Here is a 16,876-nt window from a genome sequence, read left to right on the forward strand (position 1 = left end):
GAAAGTACATGCAAGGCTAAATATGGATCCACACCCACAGGAATCTGCACTGCTTTTTCTTTTTCTCTAAAAAAAACCCAACTTAAGGCATTTTGCCTGTATTTGACAGGCAGTGGAGACTGACAGAAGACATGGAGCGACAAGGGTGTGACACACAACAAGCACCTCGCAGCTTTGTTTCGAATTGTGGAAGCTGCTGTCGTGTTGTCTGTGCCCCAAACATCAGGCCACCAGGGAGTTTTGTCAGCACCTGTTTTAATCGATATTCAAGCTTTTGTCAGTCTTGATTCCATTTAACCAGAGTATCAGATGCCAGTTTGTATTATAAAGTCAGCTTTATGTTATTTCTGCTTGTATTTCTATTTTCATGCACTACACTTTACCTTTCTACCCTAAAATTTTACATCTATCTCAGTCAAGAGGGGCCTGCCCACTGGGCTGCATCACATAACTGTAATTAGTAAAAGTATGCTCTTCAATCATGCGTGCGACTGCTGACTCCATGCAGAAACACAGCAAGGAGATGAGAGTATTAAATAAACCTTATCCTCAATCAGGGGACAATATTTAATGTGTTTATCAGAATCTAAATGCATCCTGCCAAGCCACCAAGGCACAGATCGAATAAATGTTTGCATGAGCACTCATGATACTGCTTTCATTACACTTGACAAATTCATTCTCGCCAACAAGGTGCACAGGCATTTTGTTAATTAACTGTGTGGTTGTAAAGTGCAAAATGAAGATGAAACAAATCAAACAGCATGTGCTCAAAGCTCTGTTGTGCAAACTATTGAGATCTATAAATGTGTGTCGAGCCATTTATTTGTTGTCCGAAGCTGTTGCTTACCAAGTCACTGCCACTGCTGTAAAAAGCTGTCCTGTGAGTACTGATGATTTAAATTCAGTGGAGCCGTGTCACCACATTTCTGCATAATGTGGGGCTGTTAATGCAAACCAACTGCAAACTTAGCAACCCTGGCACCACACAGGAGACCTTCGGGACTCGCATATCTATCTGCAATATGCAAGCACTAGTCTAATGTGACTCTTTCCACGACTTTTGGATCATATCGAACTGCTTGCATTAACTTTAACATTAGTGACCATGAGTTTGGTTAATTCCCAGTCACATGAATGAAGAATCATGTCATACAATGGTGATGAAGAAGGCCATACGCTTAGCTTTGCATGTTTCAAGCTACAGAAACTAGCCATTAGTGCAATGGTACAGCTGTCTGTGTTCACACCCGTCGCAACTGTGCTAAAGTCATTGTCAAGCTCAGTATTAAACAGGATTCAACTACAGGGAAGGTGACTGGTAGGGTTAAAAATTAAAGATCAATAAAGAAATCCAAAACGCTCAGTTTAACTGTAAAGGAAAGCTATCCAGCAGGTTAAGTGTAGGGTAGTTCATGGATTAGGTTTCTGTGAATCGAAACATCGACACAGTATTAGACGATGAACCATGTACAGCTAAAAGCTTCTGTAGATGTTTAATACGATACACAAAATATAATAGTTAGTTACGTAAGTAAGTAGATGTGGATCAAAAATTCCCATTGAATCGTTTGAAGATAAACTGAGCTGCATAATGCCACCAGAGGGCGGAAAAAAAACAGGGTCCATCAGTCATGGACGTAATTCAGTAAGAGAAGTAATTATCCTGACTGGAAACAAATCCTCACAAAGAAAAGAAAAAAAACAGCTACTGCCTTATGCATGTGGCCTATTCTACTGCGTTTAGACTTATCCTCTTTCAAATGCCACCAAAACTGGATAACCAATATTGACTGTAATCTATAACTACAACATTATTTGAGAAGTGTGCAAAACTAAACTGTTGACAAATGTATTCTATCAAATGAAACTTTCTTCATAACTTTAATCACATCCGAGTCCGATGAATTATCTTGTGCTACTTACCGTCTGGTAGGTAATAATGAATTTGATCATATGGCCCACTGGCATGTTCTGGGTGAGGTATTCCCTCATGCTGGGCAGGGCTGGCTGGTAGTGGATCTTTGCTGGTGGGAAAACAACAGCAGAGCACAAATTTCAACAGGAGCATTTGTGTGTGTATGTGTGTGTGTGTGTGTGTGGTGCAATATATACCACCATAATATGTGAGGCAAACCTAAACTTTATTTGAGAGACAGAGTAAAAAAAGAGAAAAAAAATTGAAGGATAGCACACTTGAGCTAATCCCTCTATTGATCAGGATGACATTAATGGTTTTGTGAATAAATCCCCTTGAGCTAAAGCTACTCTGCCTGTTGCCTGGCTCCAGAGAACTAATCATAGCACTAACTTCAGTAAAAGCTCCATCTCAGTGATTTGAGAGCAGTTAAGTGCCTTCCTCTGTATCTTATTGAGGTAGTGTACTGCATGTCACGCATGAGGAAAAGCCATGCCGTTTCTGTACCTCTGGCAGATGAAGCAACATCTGGCCAAAAGCCAGGCTTTTAACAAATGAAGCAGCAGAAGATGTGAAACGTAATTTTGAAACTGTCAAGGGCCTGTCAGCAACCTCAAAATAATGTCCTTAATGCTAAACAAAATTCATGACCCTGAGGCAGTAAAAGTGAAAAACAGTGACATGATAAGTAGCACCAAACTAATTTGACACGCTCGCCTCGATATTCAAATAGCAACACTGCATCCTTCCCATAAGACCTGTCAAGTGGTGTCATATCCTTAATCTTACAAGTATTATCAGCTGATGGTAAGAATTGCCTTCTATTTCATTATTTTACAAGCAGCTGTTTACTAAATAAGATGTATTCTTGCATCATTTGCTTTTGCGCACGAAAGTGCACAAATTGGCTTTGTAACTTTTGTGGAACTTCCTCACAAATCGACATCACAGTCATATCATCGAGGCATTAATAATCAGCTACAGATGGATGGCAACTCATGCAACCTAATAGCAAAAGATTAAAGACACAAATCTGACATAGACCAACAGCCGCCGTCTACCATGGCACCTGCTGCATGAAGCGAGGGAGAAAGAAAGCCCGCCAACAGAGCATGGCCTCGGGCCCTGAACAAGAGGGAGCTCCAGAGGAAGTATGACCATCAAGGATTCAACAGGACATTGGTGAACGGTTAGTTGTTGTATGTTTGTAACTTTTCTTAGGATACTGCAGCACTGTCATGCTGGCTGACATACAACCAAAACACGTGTGACAAGAGAAATCTTGATGACGTTACCTGTTATCAAAACCCGGGCCCCTGGTGCGCAACTTAAAGGTAGGGTAGGAGATCCTAGATTTTGAGTCCAGCAAAGCTGCATTTTGAAAAAACACAGGTAAAAATTCCCAACCCTTTTCTTCACTTTCCCCCCGAAGGCACGCCTCTAGAGTACATTAACGCGCACGAGCACAAAGGTGCACGAGCGCTGTTCTGACAGCAAGCATCGATCGTTGCCGTATTTAGTATTTAGTTTATGCTAACTATACGTTTAATAATGCTAGGTGCTAGCCAAGCTGGCTCTAGTTTAGCTTCCTGCCAAGCTTCTGGACGTTCACGGAGCAGGGTACGCGCACGAGGGGGGAGGGGGGGGGGGGGGGGGGGGGGGGGGCAGATTGCAGTTTGATAGACGGCATCCTAGATTGTACGTTCTAGAGGCCACTAAAACTTTTCATATTTGTGTCAAAACTTTTAATTAATTGGTTGCAATGAGGGTGTGAAGAGTATTTCAAGCAATATGTAAAAAAATGTTCCAGAAAAAGATCCCCTACCCCGCCTTTAATGCAATAAACTCAAACATCATACAATATATATAAATACATACTTCCTTTTAGAGACAGTGTTAACCACTCCAGTGTTTTTTTTTTCATTATTTTTCATTTTTTAATGATTTTATTGCCTTCTTGTGATTTTATGTAGCTGTGAAGCACTTTGAATTACCTTGTGTACGAATTGTGCTCTATAAATAAAATTGCCTTGCCTTGCCTTGCTTACTGCAAGTTAGCAACAGATGCTGGTAAACAATACTTTCTCTTTAGTAGTAATTGACAAAGAAGAAGATGTTCACATCATAACTCAATGTGTTTGATTTGTTTTTGGGTTTAAAGACTTTGTACCTATTTATTTGATCAAATAGGAATATGAGCACTTTCATTCGGAATCATTTTAAAACAGTATGAGAGCAGAAACAGTGGAGAAGCAAACGGTTATTAAGTGCTTACACTGATAAAGATGAGTGCAAGTATTCAGGATGACTGAAGTCAGTGAGCCTGCCCCTGCTCTATACTTTGACAAAAGATGACGGTCAAGACAGAAGTTTGCACTGGAACCAGACATGGAGAAGAATATTAGGTTGCGTGTACAGCATGCTGACACAATCCAAATCACCTGCTGTTTTCTGAAGTGCTTTCCTTCCAAAGCTCATCCTTGCAAAACAGCTGCACTTTCATGTGTCTGCACAGATGCTAGTTCCTACCAGGTAACACAAACATATTCCCCCTCAGAGTGCTTGTTCATGGTTTCCATGTCTGTTTTTATATTACTTTCTCAATTCAACCCCCCCTCCCAGCACTTGTTCCTCCCTGAATTCATTTGGGTTTTTTTGGGTGTGTGAACGCACCACTGGAAATCCTCGACGCTCCTGTCTCAATTTCCCATCGCTGACATCCAAGTCAAGTCTCAGCAAGGTTCTCAGAGAGGGGCAAGAAAATTTACATTAATGTCTCACTCGAAACCTTTAGCATCGCACACTTTGAGGGTCTTTGACTGTCAGAAAGACGAGGAGAGTGAAACACGAAAAGCCACTTGAATCGAGATGTAACATCAAAGAGATGATGATTCATAGTTGCAGCTTCCGAATGGTAATTTACAAAAAAAACAACTTTAAAAAGTATGGAAATAGCTACAGCCTTTAGTTTCTAGCTGTGTATGTGCATGCTGTGAAATTAGAATCATTTCTTTCATGCTGAAAAACCAACAGAGCAGTGCCTGTCATAGGACTGTTGTGGAGAAAAGGAAGAAGTAATGACATGCCCAGAATTAATTTTATCTTTTTTAATGTGTGCGCCCAGGATAGTTCTACGTGTAGAAGCCCCCCATCTTCTACAACTCCTGTGAATCAGCCATTTAATCAAAACAAAGATACAAAGAAGAACCTTTCAGATCACAATTCTGGGCCCGCATCCATACCCAGGGCCAAATCTAAAGAAGCGGGTAATAATGACAAATAGATACCATTTTCAATCAATCAATTATACTTTATTAATCCCCGAGGGGAAATTCCAGTTTCGGTCAAGACAGACAGACAACACAGAAACAGACAGGGGAGAGAGAGTGTGACCAAGGCATCGCAGCCCGCTTTGCAGGCGCCGCCAGATAAGAAGGAAGGGGAACAACATTGGGTGAGGGGAGGGAAAAAAATCATACTTCACACTGTACCCTTATTAGGATCTCAAAAAAAAAAAACCTCAGCAAAAAAAAAAAAAAAAAAACCTCAAAAAAAGAAAAAGCTGTCACAAACCATCAGAAACAAGCAGCACTCTTCATCAAGTATTTAATTCAAACGTTAAAGACAAGAGTCTGTGTCTACGAGCACCTTACATCACAGACCCTTTATTGGATTAGCTATACAGCCACAGACACTTACTGAAATTGAAGGCTGTGTAGCTTAAGCAAACGCCCTCTAATTCTCTACACACACTGTCCTTCCAACATTACCTTATAGTATCTGTTGCTGCTCTCAACAAAAAACAGGCTCGGGAGGAAGATGACCTTTTTGGCTTTGGTTTCGAAATTAATTCAACCATATGGGCTTTCGTATTTATGAATCAGATAGCTGATTAAATGTTTCTGGTGGAATAAACAAAAGTGATGTGCTCTGACTGCACATGAAAAACACTACCGTTGCCTGTCTAAGCTACATCTGTTCTGGTCGTTCCGCTTTAGGGAGTTTGTGTCTTGTCTTAATAAGGTCAGTTCCAGAAGAGGAGGATCTTGGGGTAATTCAGCTCTTTAAATGAATCCTAGTTTCAATGACTGTGACAGAAACAGAGCGGTTTGCTTTGGTCAACACATTCAAACTCTAATGACACCCACTGTGAAGTTTCCATCATGTGCCCAAAGTCTATCTATTTTAACTGATGAAGGCATGCCAGTCGCAGAAGCTCTGTAAAATGCTTTGGGAGCAAAGAACTGTTTGTTGGAGGCAAGTCATGTGATGCGTGCGACTTGGAGGATGCGTCTGCCAGAATCTGATCAAACCGCACGACAAACAGTTTGGGTTGCTAACAGAAGCAGCTGTGTGTTTGTTATGCACAAACGCTTGCGGCGGTGCGAGAAAGTTTGCGAAAAGTCTTTGCAGACATTTGGCCCAGAAACACCCATTATGCTCGTCAGGCTGACAAAGAAGGCCAAATCATCTGAAAGAACGTGCAGTCGGTCAAGCAGACGGAGCCCAAATGGAGAAAGTTGTCAAGCGCCGTTACCCAGAGAAAAATGGCCTTAAACATGTAAAACATGTTCATAAGGTCATTTTTTTTTTTTTATCTATGAAGTGATTAAGAAGAAGAGGGTCTCCATTCAGTCATTCAGTTAGTCTGGATAGGATCAATTTGGCTTCCAGTTCTACTGTGTGGAATCTTGGCTTTTAGTTCTCATGTCAAATGTATCAGGATGACTTTCATTCATTTGCTAGACATGATGAAAATAGGGCGCATTCTGTCCTAAAATGAACCTGGAAAACTGATCCAAGCACTCATCACCTCACGGCTGGAGTACTGTAATACCATTTCAGCAGGATGCCCAAATATGCCCCATAAAACGCTTCAGCTGATCCAAAATGCTGCTGCCAGAGGTCTGACTGGCACCGCCGATAGAGAGAGAGAGATACATTTCTCCTGCGTTTGCCTCTCCGCACTGGCTCCCTGTAAAATTCTGAATACATTTCAAAATCCCCCTGATAAAATTCATAGCCAGAAATATCTAAATTCCACCTTATCTGAAAGATCTTTCTGTTCCTTAACACCTAGAATATTGCTCGCTTGTGTTTCCAAGCTTTTAGCTTTCAAGTCCCTGTCGAACAAAATGCCAACAAACATATTCATATAAATGTGATCCAGATTTTTAATTTCCTACTTTTTCTCTTTTACGTTTTTATATCACTGCTATTTACAGATTTTTTAAATTTTTTTAAATGTTTGTTAATGCAATACATTCCTAACTTAAAATAACAGCTTGAAAAAAATTGTGCGGCTTGAATGAGTTTTAATATTACGATTGGCCTGTCTCCTATGCCCTTCGGGGGTCTGAGTTGGAAAAACTGCGCTATGTAACTTTGCTGAAGCGGCCCGGGAGCTGAGCGGAAGTTCTTCGACTTGCTTTCTGGCACACCTACCGCAAAAACAAATAGACCCCTCTCACGCTCCCAGGTACATTTGATTACTCTTACCTTCTCGGTCGACATAGCTTGCACCTTCTGACTCCTCGCCGGTTCGTCAACAAACGTGAAACGTGAAAGCGAAAGGGTGTTGTATTTACGACAGTGTAACCGTACATTACCTCCAAGCCTGTAGGGGGAGCTCCATAGTGGGCTTTTTGAGAAGTTACATTGTATTGCTTTAAAAGGATTAAAGAGCCTTAATCCTTACATCGTCTTTTTTAAAATTCTATTACTATCCTTCATCTCTTGTTTTATTTCAACGTCTCAAAAGAACGACAAAAGACGACAAATGTTAGCACAAAAGTCATACTATTGGAGGATGGTGAGAGAAAAATTAAGTTAATGTTTTCCAATAACAGATTCTAGCCATGGAATGGGAGGATGCAGAAAAGGCATAAAACCCTCCAAAATGTGCAGGGATGATCACAGGTACCTGTAAATGTTTTGCCTGTGTGGATTTCATCCAAGTAGGTTTGGCTTTTTCCCCCACTAACGTGACTATTCAGGCGTATCCTGCCTCCTGTCATAAAAACAATCCCATGGGTCATTCGTACAAGGCAAACACAACCTATAATTAAGAACATGCGACATCTGGTGGTTGTGAGAGCAAATGCCTGTGAAATGTAGAAATGGCATCCATTAGGGTGATGATGGGGATGCAAAAAAGAATGTACTTTAAGTGTATTGAATGCATTTTGTATTTTAATTAAGATTGTTTTCTAACCCCAGCTGAGTTGTTTTGACTCGTCAACCTAACCACACTTGGTTAGGTTACTGCTTAAACCCAACCAGGACATCAGAAAAATGCTTTTGTGATGTGTTGTTGTGTTCTTAACTTAATGTAAAAAAAAACATTTGTCAAAGTCCCCTCCCTTGGGTGAATAATAATACTCCCCTGGGTATAATTGGGCCATCCACCTGCTCCTCCTTAAAAGGATTTTGGGCTCATTAAAGAGAAAGAAAAAGACTGGAGAATGCTCTGAGGTGGAAACACTCAGGCTACGGCTACACGGAAACGAAACGAGTTTTTTTTTTTTTTTAAAACGGGTACGAAAATTCTTGCAACCACACGGCAACGCTGCGGTAAAGACTCAGGTCCAGACGAAAACGGATGAAAACGATGAAATGATGCAGTACACACGCCACTGTGTCACGCCTCACTGTGAGACAATAGAGAAGTCTCACAGCGTCAACACTTGACTGACGCAAAAACGTTTTCGCTGTAATAATGGAAACGAAACGACCTCGTTTTCAAACTTTCCCACTCTGGAACCCATTCTCAAAAACTATCGTTTTGGGGTAGTGGGAACGCCGGCTCTGTCTGGCCGCGACAGCGAAACGATAAGAAAAAGTATCGTTTACAGTGAAAAACGTTTTCGTGTCGCCGCAGACTCAGATAAACTGGCTTTCCCTCCTGCTGGCTGTAGGATGATGATGAGCATTGACAAAAGACCCTTCAGGACCGTTTGATTGGAGGACTTGTTGGTGGGATGTGCTCCTACCAGGCCATAAATTGCCCCCCCACAACACTGAACAGGGTAAGTGGACCAGAGAAAATGGATGGATATCCAACTCTGTATGTAATCTTTAAGATTTTGCATCAAGTGTGAAATTCAGTGGTTGGGTACGTACTCTTGTTTGGCTGAATTGATGAGCGGAACCTTCTAAACCTTTTAAATAACACATTTAACAATGGGACGGCAATTGCATGCCATTACAGTGAAAAAGGTAACTTGTAATTGTGTCAGTGTCTATCTAGGTGCTTTTGAAAACTCATTTCTTCTTATTTTTCCAATCACCAATGGCTATAGGCCCTTTGTTTGTCTCAGTTTCAGACAGAATCATAAAGTATCATATCCACGAATAATACTCATTTCACCATTGACCTCAAAAGGAAGCTCTGGCATTAGCTCTAAAGTTAAGATCTGTCCAGTCTTTTTTCAACGTGTTTTTAATGGTCAACGAAGCTTTACTAAACCACATTTACCACATTTATCTGCCCTTCAGCACTTGCTATATTGCTCATGAGAGAAGCAAAATGCACAGTGAAAGCCCAAATTCTTTTTTCCCTGTGTTTAACCTCGTTCAGATAAGAATCACACTGTATTAATCATCTTCACAACCCTTTAGCTCTCGGTTCATGTTTAATCCCAACATTAGGCACCATTAGTTTCCCTGAGAGCACAGCATGCGCTGACCCAGAATTCTGTCTCACACAGTGTCAGTCGACAAATGAATGCTAATGCACTGCTTACCTGTTACTCACAAGTTTAAACAAGGCTCTGGACCAAAGCGGGAGTGGCAGATACAATCACTTCCCCACCACTGCCCAAGCTTGGTTTCACATCCAAGCAGCTCCTCCTCCACGAAAAGAAAAAAAACAGCACTGGATGGATGTCGCTTGTCCGATTGTCACGTTCAGTCACGATTAATTTTAAAATCCTCTTTAGTCAGGCACAGCGAATCTTTGCGAGAGTTGTCAAGAACTTCAGCGTTACCCACTCGACAATAGACACGCACACACAAACACGCGTGACACAGCCAGACAGCACGCTCTGCCCAGGACGCACTACGTGACAAACAACGACAGGAAAACACTTTGAGACGAACTGCTAAATCAGCGCGCCTAATTGCATCATAGACCAAATGCATGCTGCGAAAGGCTGTCGTAGGAGTCACTGCTTGAAGTCTCAGAACGGGTAAACATGGTAAACTAACATCTTCTCCATGCAAAGCAATCTCAAAAGGCGGGGAGACCAAACAGCTCGTAAATCATTCAGGCGAGTAAGAGAAGTGGCAAGAAAAAAAGAAGAGACGACGAAGCAAGTGGCAGAAGTCAAGATAAATGATGGATGAATTGATGAATGGTGAGCTATATACTGGAGCCAAGAACAGGGCAGACATGATATATTGGGAACACACAGCTCATATCCAGAATTTTGCTCTGATGCCAGCTGACCTATAAAGTATCTCTTCCTCTTTTGTTTGTTTGGTCATCCAACTAACCGTTAATTCATTCAAAAGCAAACGCATGGAGAACTCATTTTAACATTTGCTTTTGATTTTTACTGTCCAACAGAGGCTTGGAAACCACAAAGTCATTGCTGCCGTGCCAATCTGTCTTGTTTCTTCACCTCCTATCAAAGAATATCAAAAATTGAACAAGTCACTCTGACAACTTTCAGCAGCAATCCTTCAATCCTGCTTTAATGTATCCGCAACTTCTTTTGGGAGAGGTGAAATCTCAATTGCTGGCCCGATTTTGGCTTTTTTTTTTTTTGAGAGTTCTTGTCAACCTTCCCTCACTGATTTAAGGCCAAAGTGGCATACGAGCTAAAGCAATCCGAGCTGCATAATTCAACACTGCTCTCAGACCTGTCTCATTAAGGATCCTGGCCATGGTCCATGGCTTGGAGTTTGAGGTTTGACTGACAGATCTGTTGCCAGCTCAGTACAAAAAGGCCCAGAAACAGCCTCAGCCCCAGCCTCTTCCAAACCTGGCAAACCAGCTCTGACTCCACTTTCAACTTTGATCCCTTTATCTCATTCCCCAATTTGTGCATCCTCTACTCCTTTGGTCCCCTCTTTGTTTCTAAGTTTTTCCTACTTGCGATGCTAGCAAAGGAGGTGAAGAGGAGACGGGGAGGAAGAAAAGCTGAGGTAACAGGCATTTAACAAGATGAGACATCCTTGCTTCAGACTGTTTTGGAGCCCCTCGTCACTCCAGCTAAATGTTGCACATGAACACATTAAAGCAGTTCTTGAGCAGTGCACAAACTTTTGGAGTGAGTGTTTCATTTTGGCTTTTTTTTTCTTTCTTTTTTTTTTAAAGGGAAAACTCCAAAATCATTCACCCAGTTCACTTTAAGTGTAAAAAGCACTGACTAAAAGATATCAAAATTCACTAAAAGATCAGAGCCTGATGCCTGACAACAAATTCAAGAAGAAGGTACACAAAACACACGTTCAAAAATGACATTTCCACTCCGTTGATCCAAAACACCTAAAAAGCTGAACTAAAAACCTCTTTCTGAGCGAACATTTGGTCAGTTAATGTCTTTTTTTCCCCCTGTATGAATGAACTTGAACCCCAGTGCAGTTAAACCAGGGAAAGAAAAAAGAAAAAAGACAGTCTATCAACACCAGAGTGAAGATACAGCAATACAGGTGGTTGATGAGAATTACTACCATGGTAAAATGGCTGACATTCCAGAAACTTGTGTAAAATGGTTGGAAATTAAGGACAGTCTTTTGTCACCGTGTATGGAAACGTCCTAAATGAATAAAATACTTGTTATTGAGAGCACCAGCATCCAATTCCCACCTAAATCCCGGTCAAATCTGTTGTAGCTTGTGGTTAATTAGAAGCCGAAGTGTCGGATGCCAGTTCATGCAGGAGGAAATGTCTGAATCAAGGTACATTCTGCTCAGGGGCCGTTTCAAATCATGTTCTCAGTTTGCATGCCAGGCCTTCAACAGAAGCACGCACATTTTTATTTGCAGTAATATGTTCTGTGAATAGCTTCGAAGTGGATTTTCATCATGCCAAACCTTTAAATATTATGTTAGCTAGCTCAGAAAAGACTTTCAGGTCCAAGCCAAAAACTACACCTGTGCTGGGGCCCGTATCTTTCCCTCCCTCGTAGCTTGACTGCAGATAAATTGGTAGTGACGTGTTTACCCACAGCTGACCATAGCAAATGTCCCATTAGCCCCCGTTTAAAGTTTTGGCCTTAACTCTTGCACCGATTTTCAAATCAAATCCAAGCAATTCCCGAGCCCTGGACCTGAACTCCGTCAGAATGTACATAAGCCAAAGTGAGTCCCACATCCTGGAGGTAAAAAAAGATTTAGGAAATTCATCAATTTATCTGCATGGATGCACAGTTTGCCACGTTTGACAGACCTGATGAGAGAGCGGGATATTTGCCTTCTGCACCAGTGAGAATTTCATTTAGCGACTCGACAGAGGTGGGAGACGCACACTGACCTGCCAAATGAGGGGGGCAAGTGACGATCACGGCTCTGCACAAGAAAGTGTCGCTGCTCGTCATCACCCGGGCCCACTCTGCATCCTGTGCAAACATTCAAACACAGAGGAGGTTGTATTTAATAAGCTAAATGCTCAGATTTTCCAGTAAATCCCACCATGTTAGGAGTGGTGGAGCAGTTTCTGAGTGTTATTCAAAATAATGTGTCACAAATATACCACGCACATTTTCTAGGTTTATATTTGAAATTACATTTGCTAAATTATCGCCTTTCTTTAATCGAAATGACTCATTTTAGCCTAACACTGAGGTTAAAAAGGCATTCTTTGTCAGCGTTGATGCATAAACGTAAGCTCAGTCCAAGGAGAATGTGTTCATGACGAGCTTTCGCTGCTCATTAGTCGTGCAGTAAAGAACAGCAAAGAGGAAAAAAAAGTGTGTTTGAAAAGACGTTTTCCAATGGGGCATCATTTATAAACCAAGTTAACATCTCCGTTCTGTTTTTTCCTGTACTGAATGTCACTTCTTGTAAGAGACGCATTGTAAAATCAACTTTAGATGGCAGTTAAGCATTTCAGTTGCATTACACACTTTGTTTCATAATTGGTTAGGAAACCTTGCCCTCACAGTTGCAGAGCACTTAACTGCTTGCTGCCCCATCCTCCTCAGTAATTTAAAGGGAACAGAACATGGGCATTTCCAGGTCTCTCGTTTTGGTCTGAAGCCCTACTGACAGACCTCATGTGTGGGTTACAGGACAGAAAAAGGCTGCCTGGTTCAGACTACGCAGAATTTTTTATGTCAAGAGAGCCACTTTGTCAGATCATACAGCCACAGTCATACATTTTTGCTGTGGCTTAGACATTCTACATGGCAGATAGGACTTTTTTTTGATACTGTGAAGTCATGGATGGAAATTCTTGTGGGGAAAAAAAGCCAAAGCCAAAAAAAAAAAAACACCACACAACAGAAAACAGAAGAACAGTAAGAAAACAATGGCCTCTGAAGTGGTGTGTTCAGATCAAGCTGTGCAGACTGAGCTGCATGAAGATGAGAATATGCATTTGTATGTTTTTTTTTCCCTCCTCATTGTTTGTGGAGATTGCCCCCAGACTGGGTGGAAAGAACATGTGACATGTCAGTGTCCGTGCTCAACACAAAGCAGCTATCGACATCACGTGTAACACACTGAAAAGGAGAAAACTCTGCCAAAAGGACGTGCTCGGCCCATGAACCCTGATAATAGATAGTCTGAACCTGTCCCTCACAAAACCCCTCTGATTGGCCCTTGTATAACTATATATTGGCCCCTGCATAATCAGTGTTTCCCGCAGCGCATTATACTCAAAGCGGCCGCCTTAGCACACTCGCACTGCCGCCTTGCCAACGTTCGCAAAAAAAAAAAAAAAAAAACATTTTTTTTTTTTTTTTTTTAAAACCGAAGTAATAATGCTTTGCCAGGCTCAGACATTAAAAGACAGCATTGATAACATTGAATTGCGACACCTACTGGTTGTTAATGTAAATAGTTAATAATGTAAATAAAAAATAAAAAAGTGTTACAGCTCTTAAACCGCTTCGTTATTGCTCTAACAGCCCCCCCCCCCGTTCCAAGTAACCCCCCGGCCCATTCCAAGTACACCCCCCCCCTCCCACCAACGACTCACCACCTTGACTAAGCAATTTCCTGCGGGAAACACTGTTAATGGATTACAAGGTGACTCTTCATTCTTTTGAATCTAAATGGCTCAGTAGTGGACATGCTGAAACACATTTTCTGAGCTGCCAGTCCTTTTTCATTTAATAATTGAGACTAAAAACATTCATCGGGTCAGTGTGCATCTGACAAGTTGTAGTAACTTACTTTGGTCACTACATCAGCATCGCTGTGCAGGCCTGCTGTAGCACTTCCCCCTTTCAGGAAGATTCCAGGCTGCTGCAGCTGCCGCTAAAGACCGTGGTGAAGTTGGTTTGATATTGGTTTGAAAAAAAAGACACCTTATTTCCTTATTGTGAATATCTGTCGAATTTCCAATATCAAACCAACTTCACCATGGTCTTAGCGGCAGGTGCAGCAGACACATTTCAGTGCATAAAGGTACTGGCTTGATTAAATTCATTCTGGACTCTATATCCGACCACATGAAGACCTCGGGACACTTCGGTTTGGCTTTAGGGACCCTCTACTCACTACCACGTAAGTGTTATGTTGTTTGGAGCTGTAGAAGAGGTACAAAAATAGCGTTTTGTAGCGGTGACATGATATGCCCCTCTGACTTCCAGGCTAACGACTTTTGGCTAAAAACGGTCAAATCGAAATTCTCAAAACACATCCGAATGACATGATTTTGATGTCAACTCAACGTATGTACTCCCAACATCCCGTAAATTGATCTAAAGTGCATTTTACTCCGGATTATCCCTTTAAGGCCCTTCTTGCCTTCTCCCTGAGTTTTGGTGAACTGACCTTTTCTTTTCATGTTGTAAAAATGAATTGGATAGTGCTCTGATGGATATTCTGAGTTTCAGGCCCTTCGTTTTATTCATGTGACTAATATTCACTTCTCCAGAACTTTGTCCCAGAACTTTTCATTTTAAAGAGCTCATTTGTCAAGGCGCTGGATGAGTTTGAAGTGTGTCGGAGCTAAAAAGGTTTTAGATGTGATAGATGTGTCGCTGCGAGGTGGAGAAAAAGCACCGAATGGCTTTCTCTGAGGAAAACAAACTCTCCTGACAAAATTCAGATTTTACCAAGTGGCTTGACTCTGCTCTTCTGAAAGGCTAGGCCGTGATAGGAGGTAATTGATGGTTTATCCGAACACCTTCCAAACACATTTTGCAGTTTTCCTACACTTTCGAACAAAGGCTTCTCAGATGGCTCTTGCACAACAAACCATCTAATGCATTAGAATAGCTTTTTGAAGAGGACACCTGGTGGCTCCTGGGACATTGAAAACAATCTTTTACTTTCACTTCTTTTTTGCACAAACTGAATCTGACATCACACAGAGTAAGATTTGTTGCAGCTGGTCTGATGAGGAACAATTGGAAATGCTGCAAATACAGCATTCAGATTTGGCCGAAGCCAGGTATTGTTCACACTCTGGAGTCTAAAACCCGCCGGCGGGATTTTTGACACTTCTCCAAAGATACATCTGTAACTCTGTGAGTTTTTGTTATTCAAACATATAAGTGACACCATTAAAAACCTTGAAACTTCTAGTTTTCAAATATATATATATATATATATATACCGTATATTAAAATAAATTATATAGCTGGCCCTTTTTAAAGAGAGTGAACAGAAATCTTTGGATTTTCTGTAGTCTCAGACTGCAGCAGCTTCCTAGGCCACACCTATCGCTATTCACATGTAAAGTACCAGGTGATTGAGTGGCTATTCACAGGTGAGAACACGCCCCATTCAGCCAGCATGTGGGGGAAGGCAGCAATGTCCTGCCAGTGACAGACAATTATCACATGGAGAGTGACAGGGGGGTGGGGGCAATCAGGGGTGTTACACACCCATCTAATTAGTATTCAACTAACAGAGACACTGCCTGGAGTTACAATGACTTTTTTACAGTTTGTGTGAAAACAGAAAAACATTTCTGACTGCACTTTTTACTTTTATGCAGCCAACACTTTTGTTTACAAGGTTCAACCTTCAACTGTACAAAAAAACTGTACAGTTGTGTTTCCCCTCAATTTAAATAAAACTTGTTTGTATTACATTCACTTCACTCTCATATTGTTTTTTATAGGCTTTTCAGAATACAACCATATGTGTCACTTTTGCATAGATGTTTACAGTTAGTTGAAATACTTGAAAATGTCAAGGTGGTGACAACTGCCTCAAAGTCTCTGAAAAGGCCAGAGGATTAACTTGAACATAATACACCTTTTCCCATGAGGACTGAAATCATGACGGCTTATAAATGACAGAAAACCAAAAGCACATGTCTGTTTTAAGTCAGCAACGTACCTCGGTGCTTAAGAGTTCATATTCTCCTGAATTATTGCAATAACCTTCAACTTTTTAAGGAGACTTTTTTGCCATCTCAAAGTCAAGACCGACATCTGAAGACTTCCAAGCTCTCAGAGTGGAGAGGGAGAGCTTTCCTTAAATAGCCAAGAATTGCACATTCACCAACATTCTCATGGGACAGGGATGTTGACTTGGTTTTTAGTGTTTCACGGCCCCATCTCCTTTCAACTAGAACATCCTGGGTGTGAAAGCAACCTCACCAACTGGGACATCTGTGTGGGTTTTTGCCTGAGCTGTGCTTCAGCTGAGGTGAAGTGGAAACTCTAAATTGCCCATAGCTGTGAATGCCACTGTGAATGTGTTTGTCTGTCAGTAAGTGTAAGCACTTTGACAGACTGGCAAAATGTCAAGGATGTGCCGTGTTCCTCTCTCAGTGAGACAGCTACGTGAAACCTTATAATTTCCTGTAATTCAGCACGTGATAAACAG

General features: G+C 41.4%; 1 protein-coding gene across 1 annotated transcript in view; it reads right to left on the minus strand.

The window, feature by feature from the left end:
• Positions 1 to 16,876, minus strand: part of LOC142373086 (putative flavin-containing monoamine oxidase A) — a 52,410-nt gene that overhangs the window by 29,884 nt on the left and 5,650 nt on the right. Inside the window, exons 7-8 of the mRNA XM_075456154.1 lie at positions 12,399 to 12,483; positions 1,927 to 2,027 (exon numbers count right to left, since the gene is read on the minus strand). Of these exons, the coding sequence (XP_075312269.1) occupies positions 1,927 to 2,027; positions 12,399 to 12,483 (186 nt within the window). The remainder of the gene's footprint in view (positions 1 to 1,926; positions 2,028 to 12,398; positions 12,484 to 16,876) is intronic.

This window comes from Odontesthes bonariensis, chromosome 22, assembly GCF_027942865.1.
Source record: "Odontesthes bonariensis isolate fOdoBon6 chromosome 22, fOdoBon6.hap1, whole genome shotgun sequence".
Taxonomy (NCBI): domain Eukaryota; kingdom Metazoa; phylum Chordata; class Actinopteri; order Atheriniformes; family Atherinopsidae; genus Odontesthes; species Odontesthes bonariensis.